The 14680-nt window shown below is 47.0% G+C and overlaps 1 protein-coding gene across 2 annotated transcripts; it reads left to right on the top strand.

The window, feature by feature from the left end:
* The first annotated feature begins 5278 nt into the window (after positions 1 to 5278).
* LOC146336989 (zona pellucida sperm-binding protein 3-like) lies at positions 5279 to 14127 on the top strand. 2 transcript variants are annotated; one of them, XM_084816854.1, is made up of 10 exons: positions 5279 to 5394; positions 5490 to 5911; positions 7897 to 8015; positions 8114 to 8217; positions 8533 to 8710; positions 9651 to 9768; positions 9891 to 9982; positions 11594 to 11742; positions 11849 to 11971; positions 13953 to 14127. In XM_084816854.1, the coding sequence occupies exons 2-10, from the start codon at positions 5498 to 5500 to the stop codon at positions 14069 to 14071; spliced, it is 1416 nt and encodes a 471-aa protein (XP_084672980.1). In that variant the 5' UTR covers positions 5279 to 5394; positions 5490 to 5497; the 3' UTR covers positions 14072 to 14127. The 2 variants fall into 2 exon arrangements, with proteins under 2 accessions (XP_084672980.1, XP_084672981.1); XM_084816855.1 differs by having other exon boundaries at positions 5279 to 5399.
* The last annotated feature ends 553 nt before the right edge of the window (positions 14128 to 14680 follow it).

Below are 14680 nucleotides of genomic sequence, written 5' to 3'. Positions count from 1 at the left end.
TGATGGTGGAATACCTCTGCTTCCCTCTTTCCATTCTGCGGCCTGCTGGAATATCTGATGTAGTGCAATTTGGGCGTTTCAGTAAGCAAATGCTGCATCTGCTGTATTTTACATGGAATGGTTCCGGCTTATACTTCTGTACACACATGTCCTCTTGCTCAGTTTCAGGAGACATTCAAGACTAGCGAAGGGGGGTGGTGTCATTTGAGGACACATGAGGGGGGCATATGGGCTGGCCCTGTTGCCTATCCATGTGTTCAGAGCACAAGAAAAGATCCTCTATCTGACAGCTCCTCCCACGTGATGGGGGATAATGATCGGGCCATTATCATGCAGGATCCTCCTGCATGAGGAGCTTAATATGTAGACAGCCCCTTCAGACACATGTAAATGATGGTGCATGGCCACTGGGTGTACAGGGGTGGGACGTATCATGTCATCCCTGCACATCCCCCTCACACATTCTTGGAACACTTGATGGAGGGTTGTCTGATCAAATGTTAGATCTGGTCCAAAAATAGGTAAGGATGTGGGACCAATCTACATGTTACAAGTGGACTGTGCCACTTCAGAATGCAGCTAGGGGAGGTTTTTTTTTTTTAAAGCATCCCTTGTGTGTAAAAGCTCACTTAATGTAGTAAGCTTGAACATCAGCAATACTAGATGGAGAGCCACTCCCAGCATGAACCACCCTGCGTTCTCTCATTATCTAAGGCCTTCCTCTAGGTGCCTCTAAGGGAGCTTGAAAGGTGTCAGCAAAGGAGAGGGCCTTCTCAATGGTGGCTCCCCAATTGTAGAACAGTCTCCCCAGTGAGACCTGCCTGGTGCCAATATTGTTATCTTTTGAGCCCCAGGTTACGACCTTCCTCTATTTTTGGGCATTTGGCAGCATATGATGGGGGTTTAAGCCAGTCCTGGATTTTTCTTATTGTTGATTGTTTAAAATTGCTTAGATATATACGTGTGTGCATGCTATCTTTTTATATGTTTGCACATGGTTTTTATACTATATATAATATTGTATTTTTAAGGTTTTTTATCTTTGTAAATACCCAGAGAGCTTCAGCTATTCGGCAGTACAGACATGTAATAAATGAAATGAAAATGAAAAAAAAAAATCAGATGGGGGCTATACTGATCTTTCTTCGAGATGTGCTAGTTCCTTGCATGCAGGCAGCTTTTACATGGAGCATTCAAAACTTTTATCTTCACACGGCCTGAACTTGACCAGACCAGGTTATTGCCGCATGAGCCAACTGCTTCGTTATTCATAAAAGTGTTTTTAGCAGACCCCCAACCAGGCACACTCCAGATGTGTTTGACTACAGTCCCATCATCCGCAGCATTCTTGGCTAGGGCTGTTGGTGCTTGGAGTCCTACACATCTGGAGGGTTCCAGGTTGGGGAAGCCTGCTTTTTAGGTTCATGGATGAGGCTGCTTTGAGTTAAAATTAGTACAACATGTTCTCAGTTGTATCATCTCTTCCTGTTAGACTCCCTTGAAGAACCTGATTTTCAGCATGCTTTGATGGCTTCACATTTTGCAGTTAGCACAGCTGCATCTGAAACAGACTGTCAGTTGCTAAGAACCAGAGAGAACTTCCTGATACAAAACAAACAAAACCAAAAAAAAATCTGAAATCAGCCCCCACCCCCGTAGAGTGGCAATTTAAACTCACCATCATAGCTATACCCAGGAACCCTGGAACTGATTTGGAGAGGGAGCTAAAGGGCATCCAGTATTAAATCACAAGGGAAATTGAAAAGGGATCTGTACTGGAAAGACAAAATTCATAAGCATTATAGAATAACTAGGATGCAATCTGATGCATGTTTAGACAGAAAAAGTCCTACAAGCTCCCAACATTCCCCAGCCAGCCATGCTGGCTGGGAAATGTTGGGACTTGTAGGACTGTTCTTCCGTCTAAACATGCATGACTGTGTCCTTAAAGAACTAGACATTTGGCCTCTTCACTCTCAACCCTGACTCTCTCCCTCCATATGTTAGCTGCCGGCTTGGCTCTTCCTTCCACAGCAAAGCTCTGCTCCCAAAGCACCACAAGCAAGATGCTGTAGCCAGTTGATGGGTCCTAGAGCTGCACCTCTCCTCCTCCACGATCCTTTTGTCTTGATTACAACTCTAGATGTTTGCTTGCCTGATCTTCCTGTGGGGCCTCTGCCCATACACGCACCTGTTCCAATTGCATGCCCTAAGAACAGTTCTTCGTCACTGTGATACATATATATATATATATATATGTATGTATTTGCAGAATTCAGGATGCCTCCAGACTAGTATCCAATTGTTGCTCTTCTACTGTAAGCTTCAGGTTGCCATAGTCCAAATCTGGGCAGCCTAATTTGCATATTATGCAAATCAAGTAGTGGTTTGGGAAAGGGTGAAACAACTCTCCTCTGCTGATTTTCCAGTCCTTTCAGTGTTGCCGGGGTGGCTGGACTGCAACTTCCATCAGCCCTAGACATCCTAGCCAGTGGTGAGGGCTGATGGGCGTTTCAGTCCAACAACATCTGGAGGATCACAAGTTACCCACCCCTGCTTTATTCGAAGGAAACAGATTTTGCCTTCATCTCTGGTTCTCTCAATGGACTCTCCTCCCACAGTGAAAATTTCTCCAAACAGTCATATATCATGTGATCAAGATTGATTGCTCACGGAAGTTTGCAGGTCCTTTACATGACATCATCAACCTTCAGGGCCCCTCCCATGGTTTATGACCTTTATCCCACTTTTTGAAAGATTACAGATAATGCGATAAGGGACATTATTTATTGATCTATTGGCTGTAATGATGGCTTTGCGCTATAATCACAGCACCATCTAGCAGTTGTAAAATGAAACAGAGAAACATACAGAACTTGTGGAGAAAGGAAGTCCTCAGTTTAAAGCACACGTCCACCCATGTAAAGGAGCTGATCTTAATCCTGCAAAGAATTCAGATGCCAAAAGCACTGCTAAGGATGCAGGATTTCAGCCTCATGCGGTGAACCTACCTTCTCACCACCATTGCCATCAGCTGCTGTTGCTGCTCATCCTCTTGCACATCATGGCTACCACTTGCTTAGTTGACAGGCAGAGAGCAAGCAAGGAATCCCAGCCAGTTAATGGTGCAAATGGGCAGCAAGTGGCATGGCTAGGAGTGAAACCCAACTACCACAGGCAGTACGGCCACCCATCTGGGATTGTAACTGCCTTTCCCCACTTTGGAGGGGGTGGGGCGGAATAGCACGTGCACAGATCCCACTGTGCTCAGATCCCATCTGTGCACAGATCCCACTATATCAGTGCACATACCTGTGTTGGTGAGGGAGGAACACTGCACCTGGGCAGGCTTGGCTCCAGGGTAGACTTATAGTTTCTCCTCCCAACTCCACCGGCATTGTGGGGTTGTTACAGGGGATACAGCACTGTACTAAGCATCACGTAGAATTCTGCCCAGAGCTCATTGCAGGTGAGCACTGTCTCAGGGCTAAACTAAATGCTACGTTGAATACCTAGTGTGCAGCTGATCCTCACACTCTTGCTCTGATCCAGACTGGGACTAGCCTGTGTGGGTAGAGGAGATTTAAACCTCCCCGCCCAACCATTCCCACCCCTTAAAATAATCCCTAGTCATGTAGGACTTTAAAAAGGGGTTGGGGGACCTCAATTGGCCCCAATGGAGGCTTTTTCCTTTTTTTTTTTTAAATCGCCTACATGGGGATGGGGGGGTGAATTGGGGGGGGGAGTGGCTGGGTGGGAAGATTTAAATATCACCCCCATGTGCAGTGGTCCCAATCCAGATCTGAGCCCCACATGCTTGCTTGGAGGTAAAAAACAGAACATGAGGATCAGCTGCATGTGACCTTTTTAACACGATGTGAGGTTTAGCCCTCACCTGTGCTAAAGAGCCTTGCAGTGAAATCCCATTCATCATGTCTACTCAGAAGTAAGCACCACTGAGTTCAGTGACCTTACTCCAAGGTAAGTACACACAAGATTGCAACCTTAGCATGGAAAGGACTTCTCTATCCACAAAGCCCCAGTTGCTTCCTCCTCATGTCCATAGCACAAGACACAAGTATCGAAGCATCCCAAGGACCCAAATAGGCTTGTTTGTCCTTTCCTCAGCAGGGAGGGAAGGAGGAATTCCACAGTAGCTCCTTCAGCTCTGGGACCCTAGAGTGTTTCACCTGTTACATTTATTATTATTATTATTATTATTATTATTATTATGGGTGTATTCCTATGCATGTGCTATCTAAACATGCATCAGATGACAGCCTTAATATATTTCCTAGCCACCATTCAAGATCATAGCCTTCCCAAAGGGGCTTACACTATAAAAGGGTAAAATTCAAGGTCAACAAACTACAAATCCACCTGAAATTTAAACCATTTTAAAATAAGCCAGTTAAAAGGCAATACAGTACAACACAATACAGTTAAACTATATCACACCAGCAAATACAATAAAACCTTTTCAAATAAAAGTCAGAGAAAACAGGTTTGTTCTTTAACCTCTCCTAAAAGAGCCACAGAAGAACCAGCCATATATCGGGGGGGGGGAGAGATTTCATAGGGTAGGGGTCACCACAGAGGAGGCTTTCTCTTTAACGCCTGCCAACCTTACTGGTCTTAGTGGTGGGCCGCAGAGGAGGGCTTTGAGAGTCCTTAGGCAAGATACTCTCAATGGACTCCCCTCCCACAGTGAGTCCATCTTCTCGCCGCCATTGTCACCAGCTGCAATTGTTCCTCATCCTCCTTCTCATCATGGCTACCAGTTCCTTGCTTGACAGGCAGAGAGCACGTAGATGGTGGCATCTCCTGCCTCTCCTTCACACCACCACCGTTGTCTGGGCCAGAGGGAGAGGCAGGTGAGTAAGGAAGCTGCAGTCATGAGAAGGAAGAGGAGCAACTCCAGGGAGCCTTTGTCATTGGGCTCCTGCTGGGGTGTGGACCCCGGGCAGGTACCTGACCATACCGACACTTGATGCCAGCCCTGATCTTAACACACAGGCAGGTGCATCCTGGGATAGGCAGTCCTTCAAGGGCAACTCTCTGATACCCTGCCTGGCCGGTAGTATTTGCCCCTTGCAGCATAATGATAGGACACGTCGCCCCTGGGAAAATTCCCCCTTCCAAAGGTACAGGAGCGCCATCTTCTTCTGCCACAGGTGACCCTAATGCAGATACAAGCATCCATCCCCGTGTAACGGTACTTCACTGGGACTATGTAAATTCAAAAGTAGTTTCAGAACTACGGCTGAAAGAGCTCCCCTCCGCTAACCGGCTGCAGCTTCCCGCAGCAGACGCTGCTTTCAGTTGCGTCCTTCATCACCGACTCCGCACTTGGCTCAGGGACTTGATTGGGGGGCAGACGATTACCTGACTCAGGTGAGGTGAGAATGGGCGTCGGGTGTTTCATATAAAGGGTTCCAGAGAGCTCTTCGGACTTAATGCTGGCTGTTTTTGTTTTTTTTTTTTTAAAGAAGACAAGATGGGACTCGCAGAGAATTTGGCGATCGTTTTGCTTTGTTGGGCTGTCGGCGAAGTGGTCCCTTACGACCCCTGGGAGTTTGCTCCAAGGAACCCGGCTGTTTGGAGGCCTGCTGTGCGGACGCCCCGTCCTGCGAGACAGCCCCACGCCCCTACCTGGTCCGAGTCCTACCCCTGGGGATGGGTCGATGCTTCCCAGGCGAGGGGCTTGTCCAACTTGACGCCTGTTACTGCGCAGTGCGGGGAAGCTCAGGTGGTGGTCACGGTGAAGAGGGACCTGTTTGGGACTGGGAGACTCATCCAAGCCACTGACCTGACCCTGGGCTCTCCCGGCTGCCAGCCCACATCCCTGGATGCTGCGGAGGATGCAGTGGTCTTTGACGTTGGGCTCCATGAGTGTGGCAGCACCTTGCAGGTAACTTCTCCTTTGTTTCTATATATTCTCTCTCCGTGTGCTTGTCTTGAAGTGGTCTCTGGTCCAACGGCTAGGTAAGCTTGGAGCCCGGAGGGTAGGTTGGCTGCTTATGACTCGCCCCAAAAGAGGAAATGCGTCTCCCCAAAAAGAGGACAGCAATTTGCTTTAAAATGCCTTTGTTAATTTCTATGTATAGATGCCTATTTAGACATTATAATTTAAATAGAAACGCAGGACATCTCACCACAGAGCGGAGGACTCTGGCCTGAGTTCCTGCCTGTTCAAGTGCTAACTGTTGGTGAGCAATGGTTCTTAGGTGCCTTTATCTTTAACCTGGAATTGGATGGATTGGTCCTTCAAATGGAGGATGCCCTGAAATAGAGGACTGTAAAAGAGGACATAGGGCCACCCTCCCAGATGGTCTTCACATTAAAAGGGCTGCAGCAGTGTCAACAGTGAGATCTGAAAAGGCTAAGCAATGCTTCCCCAAGCCTTATTAATGCTGCCCTATGATGGGAGGCAGAGGTGAACTCCCAGAAGCCCCTGCCAGCATAGCCAATGATCAGGAATGCTGGGAGTTGAAGGCTAAAACCTCGGGAGAGCTACTTTCTGCCCACCCTTGCTGGGAGGCATATGGAGAAAATAGATAACTCAGCTCCCTAACTCTGGCATTTTCTGGAGCATTTTAATCTTTCAGTTTGTTTTAAATCTGTCACTGTATTTTAAATCTTTGCATTGTTGCTAGGTTTTATTTTGTTTTTTTTACTTCTGTTTTATACTGTGTTTTTTAAACTTTTAAACTTCTATAGTGTATCTTATGTTGTATTTTGTGGTTTTAATTGTTGTGAACCACCCAGGGAGCTTTGGCTATTGGACAGTATAGAAATTGTAGGTGCTTAGTTGAGTAATTAATTAATTAAATAGTTTTAATGCTTGCCTTGTTTTTATTTTTGGTTTGCCATCTCCCTCCTTCGCTTTGCGTGCAGTTTATTTGTTAGCTGACTTGAGCATGCAAATGGAAAGGCAGAGCACAAATGAAATAGCCAAGAAAAGAAATGAAGTGGAGTTTTTAGCTTCTAGAGAAGGTTCTTTACGAACCTTTCTTGAATATGGGTCTGCATCCTTCCTGGCCATTATTCCTTTAAACCACTGTTACATTTATAATACTACGTTGGGAAGGAAAACTTGTGGCTCTCCAGCTCTTTGGTGTATGAGTCCCATCAGCCCTAGCCACCATAGCCAATGGTGAGGGATGATGGGAGTTGTAGACCTCCAGATGTTTTGGCTTACAAGTTTCCCACCCCTGTACTACGTAGACCATTCTTCCCCTGGTACTATCCAGATGTGTTGGCTTACAGCTCTCAGCATGGCTGGCCATGCTGGCTGGGCATGATGGGAGTTGTAATCTAACACATCTGGAGCACACCAGGTTGGGGAAGGCTGATGTAGACTAATAGACTAACAGGGGTGAAGAACATCAGAACTGGGAGCCAAATCCAGCCCTTCAGGGTTCCCCTTTCCTGCACCCACCAATTGTTTGGTGGTTTCCTGGCTTTTGTGCAACTTCTTCCCAATTCTAAGGGGCTCAATTGCCTCTCCTCAATGCCTCTCTGCATCTCTCTGTGGCATCTCTCAATGCCACACTGGAGGCGTTCAAGACAAGGCTGGACAGCCGTCTGTCAGGGATGCTCTGACTTGGATTCCTGTGTTGAGCAGGGGGTTGGACTTGATGGCCTTGTAGGCCCCTTCCAACCCTACTATTCTATGATTCTATGATTCTCTCTTAAGGCTCAATTACTGGCAGTAACAGCCTGAAGCTAAACTATGCTGGTCATTTTGGCCTGGCCCCTTTTGCCCTGCCCACCCCTGGAATGTGGCCCCTGAGAGCTTCTCTGACATGGAATTTGGCCCTCAGGCTGAAAGAGGTTCAACACCCCTGGGTTATGGATAACACTTGTATCCCAACCTTGCATGGCTTCTTCCAGATGACTCCAGATTCCCTGGTCTACAGCATAAGCCTTTACTATCAACCTACTCCAGCCGCCAACGCAGTCATCCTGAGAACCAGTCCAGCTGAAGTCCCTATTGAATGTCACTATCCAAGGTGAGCTGGGAAGACGGTGCTGTTAACGTGCACAGCAGCCGTTTGCCTGCTCTGTAGGATTTTCCCCTGGTCTCATTTCTCTCTCTCCGTCTCTCCAGGAGAAACAACGTGAGCAGCAAAGCCATCAGGCCGACCTGGGTTCCCTTCAGCTCGACCCTTTCTGCACACGAGAAGCTGAGCTTCTCCTTGCGCTTAATGAGCGGTACGTCAAGAAATGTGCCAGTCCTTAACGGGGTTCCAGTCCTAACTCTCTATTAGGGCCATACTAGAGGAGAAGGCTGTTCAGTTGCAACTAGCAATTGCCTGAACGGCCTTTAAAAGGAAATTGCAGGGGGCCCAATCAGGGATCCTAGTGTGTGGGTGTAGGGGGCTTTAATCCCTTGACTCCTGCTGTCTTTCCAAACTGAACCCCCACCCCCACCCCCTGCTGCTGCTGCTGCTGCTTGCAGTGCTGAAGTCTGCACTGGATAACTTGAGCTCCTTCTGAGTAAGATCCTGTACCAATCTCGCTTTCCAGATGACTGGAGTGCCGAGAGAACTTCCAACGGGTACCAGCTGGGGGACATGATGTACATCCAGGCGGCCGTGAACACGGAGAACCACATGCCTCTGAGGCTCTTCATTGACCACTGTGTGGCTACGCTGAGCCCAGGCTCGGAGTCCACTCCCCGATACCCCATTATTGACTTCAAAGGGTAAGAGCTTTCTGGAGTTACGTTCACTAAAGGCAGGAGTGTTGAACCCCTTTCAGCCCAAGGGCCAGATTCAATTTCGGTGAAGCTCTCATGGTGGGGGGGATGGGGGATGGATGCATGCGTTCCAGTGAGGGGGGGGCAAAATTAAAAACAGCATATTTTAGCTTAAAGCTCTTGATGTCAGTAACTAAGCCATAGAAGCATTTCATTCTTTTAGAGGGGGGGGGGGCTGCATGAAGGCTAGGAAGCCACCAAATGATTGGCCGTCAGAGAAAGAGGGTGTGGCCACAGGAAGGGGGTATGGCCATCTGGGGAACCCCAGAGGGCCAGATTGGAACATCAGGCAGGCTGGATTTGGCCTGAGGTTCAACACCCCTGCACTAGTGCACGACACACTATGGGGGACACAGGAGAGGGCCTTCTCTGCTGTGGCACCCTGGTTGTGGAATGCCCTCCCCTTGGAGGCCTGATGGGCATGTACATTGGTTTCCTTTCAGCACCAAGCTAAAACATGGCTTTTTACCAAAGCCTTTGAGGGCTAAATGTATTCCCTAAAGTAGCACACTGCTTTAACTGCTTCACTTTTTTAGATTTTAATTGGTACTAGCTTGTTTAATGGTTTAATAAGTTTTTAGCTGTTTACATTATTCACTGTTTTATACTGTTTAAATTGATTGTATCTGTACACTGCCTTGAGATCTTCATGATATGGGGCGGGATACAAATGTTTTAAATAAAATAATGCAAGGGATGGGGAATGAGTGGCCCTCCAGATGTTGTTTTACTAGAACTCCCATCAACCATCACCAGCATAGCCAGTGGTGGGGAATGATGGGAATTGCAGTCCATTTGGAGGGCCACATGTTCCCGTATCCCTGAACTAGGAATTTCATGGCATATAGGAAGGCCTGAGAACAGCCTTCATCTTATGTCTTCTCAGCTGCCTTGTTGATGGGAAGTCGGATTCCAGCTCTGCCTTTGTATCACCGAGGAGCAGGGACGATCTGCTCCAGTTCACGGTAGATGTCTTCAGATTTACAGAAGACCCCAGAGACCTGGTAAGAGGCTTTGCAGCCCAGCTTAAACTGCAGCAGCATCGTAACCTTGCACACCTGTCTGTTCCCTACCTTGTCTAACGGTGGCTGCTGCCTCTTTTCTTTTTCTGTACACCTGCTTCTAGATCTACATAACCTGCCACTTGAAAGTTGCTGCAGCTGACCAAGGCCCTGATCCAGAAAACAAGGCTTGTTCGTTCAATAAAGCGAGTAATGTGTGAGTGAACTGATATTACAGGCACGCTGAAAAGAAAAATAGATCAGCCTTCCTCAACCTGGTGCCCTCCAGCTCTGTTGGTACTACAACCCCCAGCATCCCCCACTCAACATGCTGGGAGTTGTAGTCCCAGCACATCTGGAGGGCATCAGGTTGGGGAGGGCTGAATGATAGGAGGTAGTGCAGATAGATGCCCAAATGGCATTCCTGTTTTATTTATTTATTTAATTGCATTTATATCCTGCCTCTTTTCCTCTTGCAAGGAACCCAAGGCGGCTCACATTATCATCCTCTTCCTCATTTTATTCTCACAACAACAACCCTGTGAGGTGGGCTGGGCTGGGCTGAGAGTCTGTGACTGGCCCAAATTCACCCAGTGAGCTTCCATGGCCGAGTGGGGACTAGAACCCAGATCTCCTGACTCCCAGTCCAACACTCTCACCACTACACCATGCTGGCTCTCTAGTCCACTTTCCAACCATTTGCTCAAATAGCACTAAACCCAGTCTATGGGATGATAAGATGGTGCATCATGAACTGATGGAACTCATTGCCACAATGTGAGGATGGCCATTAGCACAGATGGCTTTTAAGGAGGTTAGATCGATCCATGCCTTTGTCTATCAATGGTTTGGCTACAACATCAGGGTCCAAGACTTACCCCCCTCCCATGCTGTATTACAAATCATGGTGGTGGGGTGGGGGGAGGCTGCTTTTTGAAGAAGACAAATTAACACTGGGAGTTCCAGTCATAGAATTCTAATATAATGGATAGTCTGGCCCTCAGTGGAACCTCCATGTTCAGTGGCACTACATCTGTGAGTATCAATTGCTGGAGGATAGACAGTGGTGAATTATTGCCTTCAAGCCCTGCTGGTGAGCTTCTTGGAAATGTTATGGTTGGCCATTATGGGGCAACAGGATGCTGGACCTGAAAGGCTTCCTAATAGGACGGCCATTTACGAATTGCCAAAAAAGAGGAAATGCCTCACCAAAAAATGACACACATTTGCATGTGCTAATTTATTGTATAGATGCAAATTTTGAAACTATAATTTAAATGGAAATACAGTGCCTCTTGCCATAGTGTGAAAGACTATGACCAGGTGACATGTGTGCTTTGCTCAGTCTGCTGTTGATGGTTGGACCTTTCAGGTCCAGCATCCTGTTGCCCCATAATGGCCAACCATCTCAAGGCCCCTGAGCTCTTCCTTCTGATGGCTCTTTATCTTTATTCTGGGCTTGGACTGGGCAGTCCTTCAAAATACAGGACACCTTCAAAATACAGGACAGTCCTCTGACAGCCCTTCAGATAAAGGACTGTCCTCTGTAAAAGAGGACACATGGCCACCCTACTTCCTAATCAGCTAGAATATAAGTAAATGAATGTTTGTTCTGACCCAACTGGGCTGCTCTTGGTGGGCTACTGGAAGGGGCAAATAAATTGGCCTTTGGGGTATAAGCAGGCAGTGCTTGCCTGATTCCCCCCCCCCCACACACACACACACACCCCACAATCAGCAGGAGAGAGTACTACTTGATGAGGCCATCTTACAAAGGTAAACCAATTATGTATACAACTTTGACTGCTTCTCTTCTCTCTTGCTCCAGTTGGGTTCCAGTTGAAGGCACCAGGGACATCTGCACCTGTTGTGAAACTGGTAATTGTGACCGAACCAGAGGCCAGCCAAGGAGAATCAACTCCTGGGATAGATGGTCAAGAGGAAGGAGATTTGGCAGAGATGTGGTCCCTAAGCATGGTGTGTTCAACAGTGTTGGGGGAGTAACTAAGCCATGCTACTTAACAGCCTTCAAACTAGCCCTAGGAGTATGACCTCATAGTGAGCTATCTGTGTTCAAATACAGATAAAGTGAAGGAAGCAGAGACGGATATGATGTTGGGTCCCATCTTCATCCTTGATGCATACGTGGCCTCCAGGAGACTTGCAGGCCACGGAAGTGGAGCAACAGAATCGTCGGCAGATTATGGTAACTTGGAATGCTAATACGTAAACGTTGCAAGATTGCAGGTGGGAGCGGGAAGTAGTCTAGAAATCTGGCTGCAAAATCAGAATAAGCTCAGTGCAGATTCCTGTTCATAACTCTGAAAGATTGAACACGTGGCTTTCTACTGCAAGAGTTAGAGACTGCATCACCTGAAGCAGGCATGCAAGGGGCGGGACGAAGTCCTGATAGCCATGTGTGTGTTCACAGCTCCAGTACAATGATGCTTTGCTTGGCACATCCAGTTCCCCATTTCTGCTGTACTTAGCGAACCACAGAGCAGGGACCTCTCTGACATTTTGGGTCAGTGGGCACATTTGGAATGTTGAGACTGCTGTGTGTGCACTCACAAAATGACTACCACCAGGCGGGGGCTTGCCCATTCACAAAACAGCTGGTCATGGAACACTCATGTCTCGGAATGCAAACTGAGGAGGCTAAAAGAATAGTAACTTGCCCAAGAACTTAAATACAAGGCAGAGGTGGGATCTGAGCTCCAAAACACAAAATTAGTTTTTCAAACCCAATCAAGATGGTGCTGGAGGGCTGCACTTTCAGCATTTCAGCCTCCCAGTTAAAAGATCAAGACAAAAAATAAAAATCAGGTGGGGCAGGGAACATGGCAGGTACCAAGAGAGTTGTCTGTGGCCACATTGGCACCCATGGGCACCACACTGGAGACCCCTGTCATAACATTTTGGCATTCCTCCATCAAGCTCTGACCCAAATGGGGGATTCCAAATGGGAGACTTGCATCCTCCTGCCCAGCTATGTAACAAACATGAAAAACGCTTTGAGCACAAACTAGATGTGATGTTAACTTCTTCTCCCCTGCCCTTCATGGTTCTAGTGTGACAAGGTAGGTAGGTGAGCGGGTTGCAGCTGTGTACATTAAAAACAGGTGCACTGTCTAGTCCAGCTCTTTGCTTACCATGTCAGAAGTTATATTGGTGCATAAAAACACTCTAAATACCTCCGTTGGAAATCTGAGAGAAGAAGTATGTTACCAAATCTAACTCGAGTTCCTTTTTAGAAAGCATAAAATGTGACCATGTTAGCCTGAAATCGTGCAGGTTGGCTTGGAAGCAAATGTCACAGACTCAAAAGGTCTTGTTTCAACTACACGCTTCATTAGTCATGTAGCTCTGTCCTTAACTGCAAAGGTTGTGTGTGGGGGGTGTTTTTGACAAGCCTTGCCATGTTGACTGGTATGTAACTCGTCTACATACATCTGGTATGTAACTCGGGGAGGTCATTAATCCTTTGCCCTCCACTGCAGTCCTGATTTGGATTTATTTAACATATAACCCACCTTTCCACTAACAGTAATACTCAAGGGCCCAGTTTGCATGTAACAACAACCCATAGGTTGTCATGGGTTAAACAACGGCTTCAGCTTTGCATCCAGTTTAGCAAACAACCTGGGAAGGCCCTGTTTCTGGGGTGTTTGCTGTGACATCTGAACCAGATTCTCTGAATTGTTTCTTCCTCAACAACTCAGAGTTTGAACCCATGGTTTGTTGCTGAGTTAAAACTCTGGGCTGTTTCTCTCTCAGCAACCCAGAGCGCTGGGTTCAGATGTCACCAAGCACAACACAGGAACAGGGCCTTCCTGGGTTATTTGCCAAGCTGGGCGCAAAGCAGATGTGGCAAGTGGAGGGAGTCAGTCTGGTCTCTCATGGCCCCGGCAACCCATGGGTTAAAGAACCCACAGGTTGTTGTCACATGTGAACCTAGTCAAGGTGGCTAACAATAAACTACAAAAATGTAACATTAAAACACAAATGTTATAAACATGTTACATGTACTAAAGACACATTAGTTGCAAATAAATTTATTTTTTATTTATTTGTATTGCAAAGGGGGGGAAGTCCCTGTTTCAGTGAGCCTAGAATTGTGCCTTTATGGTAGCTTTGAGGTGCTTGGATGTTGATTTAAAAACTAACCCCCATTTTCCTCTTCAAAGGCTTGCTTCAAGCTCCTGGGACTCTGGTGGGGCTCATCTTGATGGCCATTGCCATGATCCTGGCTCTGACGACTCTAGGAATCCTCTACGCTAGGAAAAGGCGTTCTGGTTCTCCTTAAGATGTTGTGTAATATGTATCTTGATGTTAAAAAGATTAAAAAATAGAAATTCGCTTAGCATTTTTTAATGTAATCAAGGCAGCGGGAAGGGAACAAGTAAGATGGTGTCCACATAAAATGATCTTCCCACCAGGTGCTCCAGATATCTGCCATGAGACTAAGCGGTCCCAATCCAGTCCTTGGGGGTTCCTCAGATGGTCACACCCCTTCCCCCCCATCCCAGGATCCCTGGTCATTGGGTGGCTTCTTGACTTTTGTACAGTTTTTCTCCATTCTGAAAAGTTGAAGTGCCTCTCCTAAGGCTTGGTGACTGGCAGAAAAAGCTTTTAAGCTAAACTAGGCTGGGATATTTGATATTTTGGCCCTGCCCACATTGCCTTTGGCTCCACCCACCTAAGAGCTTCTTTGAAATTGAATTTGGCCCTTTGGCTGAAAGCGATTCAACACCTCTGAAGTAAGGCCCAAACAACACATTATAGCTGAAGCTAAGAGCGTCTGGGCAATGAGCTCCTGGGAGGCTGCTTGAACATCCTCTCTGACAGTTTTGTAGCCAAGAGAATGTGGTATTTAAACATGGCAAATAGCTATGAATTTCACTGGGAAAGTCAT

The sequence above is a fragment of the Heloderma suspectum genome, chromosome 11 (genome assembly GCF_057233095.1).
Source record: "Heloderma suspectum isolate Gila_16-S chromosome 11, 16-S_ref, whole genome shotgun sequence".
Classification (NCBI taxonomy): domain Eukaryota; kingdom Metazoa; phylum Chordata; class Lepidosauria; order Squamata; family Helodermatidae; genus Heloderma; species Heloderma suspectum.
The sequence above is the reverse complement of the archived record's forward strand: the minus strand, read 5'-3'. Positions and strand labels throughout refer to the sequence as shown.

What these genes read in the sequence shown, in the direction of transcription:
- LOC146336989 (XM_084816854.1), top strand. Translation starts at nt 5,498, where the DNA reads ATGGGACTCGCAGAGAATTTGGCGATCGTTTTGCTTTGTTGGGCTGTC. An exon ending in AGTGTGGCAGCACCTTGCAG is followed by an intron (nt 5,912 to 7,896) that starts GTAACTTCTCCT and finishes GGCTTCTTCCAG; the next exon opens with ATGACTCCAGATTCCCTGGT. An exon ending in TTCAATAAAGCGAGTAATGT is followed by an intron (nt 9,983 to 11,593) that starts GTGAGTGAACTG and finishes CTCTTGCTCCAG; the next exon opens with TTGGGTTCCAGTTGAAGGCA.